Source organism: Podarcis raffonei, chromosome 7, assembly GCF_027172205.1.
Source record: "Podarcis raffonei isolate rPodRaf1 chromosome 7, rPodRaf1.pri, whole genome shotgun sequence".
In the NCBI taxonomy this organism is placed as follows: Eukaryota; Metazoa; Chordata; class Lepidosauria; order Squamata; family Lacertidae; genus Podarcis; species Podarcis raffonei.
Genome location: NC_070608.1, coordinates 67,718,435 through 67,724,497, shown reverse-complemented (window position 1 = coordinate 67,724,497; position 6,063 = coordinate 67,718,435). Strand labels below are relative to the sequence as shown.

The 6,063-nt window shown below is 45.4% G+C and overlaps 1 protein-coding gene across 2 annotated transcripts; it reads left to right on the top strand.

Moving 5' to 3' along the window:
• The first annotated feature begins 1,650 nt into the window (after positions 1-1,650).
• LOC128416900 (cytochrome c oxidase subunit 7B, mitochondrial-like) lies at positions 1,651-5,143 on the top strand. Of its 2 annotated transcripts, none has more exons than XM_053394955.1 (3): positions 1,651-2,169; positions 3,492-3,540; positions 4,718-5,143. In XM_053394955.1, exon 3 carries the CDS (start codon positions 4,761-4,763, stop codon positions 5,001-5,003), a length of 243 nt encoding a protein of 80 aa, XP_053250930.1. In that variant the 5' UTR covers positions 1,651-2,169; positions 3,492-3,540; positions 4,718-4,760; the 3' UTR covers positions 5,004-5,143. The 2 variants fall into 2 exon arrangements, with proteins under 2 accessions (XP_053250930.1, XP_053250929.1); XM_053394954.1 differs by lacking the exon at positions 1,651-2,169 and adding an exon at positions 2,860-2,927.
• Positions 5,144-6,063: the final 920 nt, after the last annotated feature.

The window sequence follows — 6,063 nt, the reverse complement described above, 5'->3', positions numbered from 1 at the left end:
TGCCTCATTTCATGTTTGAGTGCAAAATTGCTCCCACGCAAATCAATAAGTGAGGTAGTTGTTAATGATGACTTCACTGTCCTGCAGCTTCATGAATAAGTGATCTGGTGCAGCATACTGGTTAAGAGCATGAGCTGTGGCTTGGAATTCCATGGTTTACATTGGTGGTAAAATCACTAGGTGGTTTAAGCCAAGCCCTGATCTTGCAACTTGAAACACTCATATGTAATTGTTGTTGTTAACATCTGTCTGTCTCGAGAGACAAGTGTGCCTCCAGGGGTGAAATCAAACCACTGCATTAGCTGCACCGAAGTGATCTCAGGGTGCAATCCTGGGCAGTGTGTATGGAGGCACTGGGCTAGCCAGACAACAAGACCCCCTCCCCTCTTAGCCTTGCTGATGTAATCCAAAGGAAAGCAGAGCAATATGTTTGACACCAGCTTGGCTGCAGGAGTTGCCAGAAGGAGGCACCATCCAGCCATCGTCAGGACTCCACTTCAGATTTGTGTGAGGTTAATTCCTTAGCTTTTCCTTCTCCGGAGATATCCCACAAGGCAGCAGAAGTTTAGAATGAGTGTTTTCCTTTTGGATGAGCTCCCTTCCCAGGTTGACGAGCCCCATCTGCCCCTCACTTCCCTCTACAGCACATGCAGAAATATAGTGGTCAATATGGTGAGGTCAATATGGGACGTGGGTGGCGCTGTGGGTTAAACCACAAAGCCTAGGGTTTGCTGATCAGAAGGTCGGCGGTTCGAATCCCCGTGACGGGGTGCGCTCCCGTTGCTCGGTCCCTGCTCCTGCCAACCCAGCAGTTTGAAAGCATGTCAAAGTGCAAGTAGATAAATAGGCACCTCTCCGGCGGGGAGGTAAATGGCGTTTCCGTGTGCTGCTCTGGTTTGCCAGAAAGCGGCTTAGTCATGCTGGCCACATGACCCAGAAGCTGTACGCCGGCTCCCTCGGCCAATAAAGCAAGATGAGCGCCGCAACCCCAGAGTCGTCTGCGACTGGACCTAACGGTCAGGAGTCCCTTTACCTTTTTATGGTGAGGATACTGGTAAGTTTTGGGGGGTTATATGCTGAAATCATCCAGACCCTTAGGAAAAGCATTATATAAATTCAAGTGTTCCGCTATCAGCCCAAAGGCAGCTAACCACACTACCCTATTTATTCCTGCTCATGAAGGAATGGGTTTCCAAAACCCAAAACTGACTGTGCAGGCAGTTTGAAACTGCACCAAAATCCCTATTTTCCCTTAGCTAAAATCCATTAACATGAGCTCTGAGCTCAATGCATAAACAAAAGCCCGGCTGTATAGACAAGTGCTCAGAGCCCTCTCCTTTATCAGTTGTGACGGCAACTATGGCCTTCACTGTACCAGTAGTAGAACAGAACAGAGAGAAGACACGTCAGAACTTTATCTTATGTGCTGACCACAAAATATGTGCCAATATCCGGGGAAAACGCCAAAAGCGTGTTCCCGGAGATCATGACCTCTTCCCAGGTAAGAGTAGGAAGAGGAAGATCCTTTTATGGTCAGAAGTACAGGAAGGAAGACCCTTTTATGGTTGAGAGTACCAGAGGAGGAACATAAGTGATGTCAACCTGCGTATACAAGCTGACGTAGCTAGGGAAGGGGGAGAGGATGCCTGGAGGATATATATACTGCATGAAACTTGTCATTTCTTTGGACTTGCTGTGGACTAATCACGCAAGTGCCTTCTGCTATCCGGAGAGCAGAATAAACTCTTTCTTTGAACCAACTCGGTGTCATTTTGACTTCCTCCTGTCCCGGAGCAACGCAGACCCAATCGGTGAACTCCAATAAGGCTACACTCAAGTCATCAGTAGATGGGCAATATCAATGGAGTATGCTCTGCTCAGCCTTGTGTATGCCCAGGGTTGCTCAGTTTATGGTGAAAAATGATCCTGCAGACGTATCAAACAGCTACTGCCATTCAGACTGGATTGGAGGTACAGTCTAACTCTGCAATTGGAGAAGAGACCCCATGCAACTTGGTTTGTCCCTTGCTGTCAGCCATTTAGACACTGGAGGATTGGGCAGGAGGATTATAAAAGAGAAGCTACCTTGAAGCACCTGTAAGTCTGAAAAGAATCAGGAGACTCATCTGGGCTTCGCTTGTGATTTCCACCTGTGACAGGTGTTTCCAGGTAAGCAATCATGGTTGCAGGAGTTTACTCCTTTTCACCTGACCATCCTCTCTGGATAAAGCTATGAGTTTCCCCACTCAAGTTCTCACACTGGACATTTGTAGGTGTATCAGAAGTACCCTGATGTTTTACTGCAAACTTGAGGTCTATAAGAAGAAGGTACTAAGACTCCTGACTGCAGCTTTTGTTATATACTTCCTTATGATGGCAGTGGTTTGCTAAGCTAAATATGCTCTAAGGTGGTCTGTTGCAAGACAGTTTGGCACCTGGAGAAGAGAGCAAAGTCTACAAGCCAAGATTTTACACGTTCTTGATGACATTATCCCAAATGTAAGGTCAGAACTGCTTAACATGACTGGTGTAGCTGAATGACTTCTGATCTTAAAATCTAGGTGAATGAACGACTGTGTAAAGTCTTCTACAACAGAACTGTGCTAGAGAAGAAATTAAAAAGTAAAAAAAAAATTAGTTTCTTCTGTTAGATTCATAAAATGTTTAGGGGTATGCATCCCCCCAGAAAAAAAGCACTGAATGTATATATGACTGGGCTGCACAAGAGCTAATAGGCTTGCTCTGGAAGGAAGCAAACTGAATGTTAGTAATGCTCAGCTGCACTCCTGCAAGTTCAAACTACTAGTGATTGGAAAAACCTGAAGCTGTAGCTAATGATGTTTCAGGTGCAAGTACAAAGGCTTGACACTGGTTTTAAAATGGTGGCGGAGCACAACTTTGGAACAGAAGGCCAGTAGTGGTTTGTGGTAAGTAAATGCATACACATGGTGGTTGTTTTTTGAAATATATAGCAGTTCTTTATTGCTGTTTTCTATGTGTACACAAGTGTGCTGGGAACTGTAGGGTCAGGGGGTTTGAATGTATGGTATTCCAGAGCGGTAGGGTGGGAATGGAAGTGCGGTGCTCTAATCTGAGTATGGCGGAGGAGAGGCTACGAAAGATGTCTCCCTCCTTTCCTAGTTGTGTCGCTCTACTGTCTTCGTTTTTGCCATGGTGCTATAGATAGCATGGTTTCTGTGCAGGGCACAGAAATCAAATCGCTCTTGAAGGCCACTTACCTTTCTTAGAATAATGCCACATTCATTAGCTGAAAGAGGGGTTTAGGTCAGTTTTAGAGGTTTTTTATGCTTCATAAGTAATGTATGAATTCTGTAAAGTAAATCTGCTTTAAAATCATTATATGAAGTCCCCTTTTTCCCCTCTACCCCAAAGTGTACTCTCTGCATCACTGTAGCTTTCTCAGAGTTTTATTCAGTGTTAGTAGACCCATGGAAATGGATGGAAATTACCAATTTGGTTCCTATTTTTAGGGGTCAGCTGTAAGAAGAACTTAGCTGGACACAACCTTCGGAAAGCAAGGTAGGTACTGAAACATGTCTGGTTGTTTAAATGGATGCAGTGTTAATTACCAATGCATTTTACCTGGAAGCAAAAGCGCAGTTAAAAAGCCAGCATGCTTGAAATGTCCTGTGCCAGTGTTCCTTACAGTTCCATTCTTGTTTTGATAGCCAGAATCACTGGCCAGTTCATCCCACTCACTAAGTAATCTGTGTGTGTTTATATGCAAATATATTTGTGTGTGGACTCAGCTACATTAGTAAAAAAACCAAAAGCATTTTGACTGTTATAAACATGCAACACCAGATGGCGCCAGAGAGCAAAAGAAAATTCTATGCGATTTTTACATAGCGTTTTTTTTCCTTTTGTTATAACAATTTAATTTCCTATGGTTCTCTGCCCCCCCCCCATGTGTAGATTCATCCTGTGTGTGTGTTTGTGTTTGGTTGGCATCCATCTGTCTGGAGAGACAATGGCATGAGTCTCTGGGGGTGAAGTCAAAGCGCTGCATTAGCAGCAGCCATGATGCAGATAACTATTATTTGGGCAGGGACCCAAATAGAACTTAAACTAGAAAGGTCTGTACTACATTTTCACCCTTTCCAGGGTAGCTTGTAATATCCCCCCACCCCCCAAAAAGTTGGCGAGTCGGAGTTGTTCCATGGCACACAATTTTACTCCTGTAAGTTGCTACCCCATACCAAACCGCAGGCAAAGCAGCCTTTTGCTACGAATGCAGTTGTGGACTTGAGCATGCAAGCTACCTTCATTTAAGAGAATCATTCTGTACCAAGAAACACGTGCATGGGGTGAATCAGTCTTTGGTAGTGGTGCTGCGGATAGGACACAGAAACTGGGGGGGAAAGTTAGCAGAGATAGAGAACTAATTGACTGAAGAAGTGGAGGAAATGACTTGAACAGAGGCGTTCAGATGAGGGGAGAGGTGGATGTAAGGGAAGCACAAAGTTACAGCAGTCTTAGAGAAACAGTACTGCTAGATCTGTGATTTCAGATGGTGCTCCTCTGGTGTTCAGCTTTGGCACTATGTGCTGGGCTGAGAGGAAGCTCTAAGCTTTTGTGGCACCTGATTTTCCAAATGTGTTGTTTGCACCTCCTTTCTCATATATCGAGAACTTGAATCTTGTACTTTACCTCCTTTAGAAGCCACACTGAAGCCCAATTGTTATTCTTTCAATAGAAAATAAAGTCGGAGGGGCTGAGTCCGATCCTGAGGCGGAGAGATGATTTTTCCTTTGGCGAGGGGAGCTCTGGGCTTCGGGGCTCGTGGCGTGCAGCGTACTGCGGCAAGACAAGTTCACAGCAACCATGGGCCTGATTTTCATGACAAATATGGCAACTTGATTTTGCTTGGTGGGGCTCTGTTTTGTGTCTCCATTTGGAGCTATGTTGTGACACAAACAGGGATAGAATGGAATTTGTCTCCTATTGGTCGAATTACCCCAAAAGAATGGAGAAAGGAGTAGAGATGCTGGGTTAAATCCTCCACTGAAAAGTTGGGAGCAGCCATGGGTTCGCTGGAGCTTTTATTGGAATATACTAATACTATGCCTGTAGAGGGCACAATTATCTGTGATTTAATAAATGCATTTAAACATTAAAAAAAGAAAGAAAGGAAAGAAAAGAAAGTCTTCTTTATTGCCCATTCTTCAATCTAGCTTTCCCTTTGAACTCACACTGTTTTGATTCCATTGTCTCAAAGAAAACATACTGCAATATTAGCTGTGCATTTTCCTTTATTTTGCTTGTCTTGCTTCTCTTTGATAGCTGGTTATCTCTTAACAGGCTGAGTGTGTTGCTGCTCTGAAGGCGAGGAAAGCCCCTTGATTCCTGCAAAATTAATTCTGCTCAGAAATGTGCTTCTTTTATGCTCCACACAAACCTGGTGGTGTTTGTTTGAACATTTGCATATTGCCCAGAAATTGTTTCATCTCTGCCGAAATTTTTACAGCTGGGCTGCGCCTTTGATATCAGGATTTGTTTGGGAGCTCAGAGGGACAAAGGGATGGGGGAGAGATCAGCAGCTTCGTGATAGCCGGCAACTCTTTTTGTGTCTCCTAACAGAGCAGGAGAAGGTGTGAGATCTTAGCAAAGCTCCCCCAGCAAAAGGGTGCAACAAGGTGCTTGGTACTAAGAGTAAAAAAGAAGGAATTTATAGAAAATGCAAGGCACAACTCGACAGATGCCAGCAACAACAAATGACTGTTTCCTGTGGCCACCCCAATCCCTGCCAAGATCATGCACAGGATTCCAGGGATCTTGGCCCTTAACCAGGGTCTGTGCTGCTTGGGAGAATTTAAGATGTGGCGGAGGCAGGGGCGTATGAAGTGGGAGGCGGAGGGGGCGGGATGCCCTGGGTGCCACTCTGGGGTGTGTGTGACAAGATGGCCCCTGCCTTCCCCCAGCTGTAGAGCGGCCGAGGGCGCGCAGTCTGTATGGGCACTGCTTGCGCGGCAGCCTGTATGGTCAAAGTGCAAGAGCAGCAGCCCGTACGGAGTGCGCATGTGTGGCAGCCCGTGTGGTCGC

Excerpts from the sequence above, each read along its gene's own strand:
- LOC128416900 (XM_053394955.1), top strand. The coding sequence starts at position 4,761 with ATGATTTTTCCTTTGGCGAGGGGAGCTCTGGGCTTCGGGGCTCGTGGC.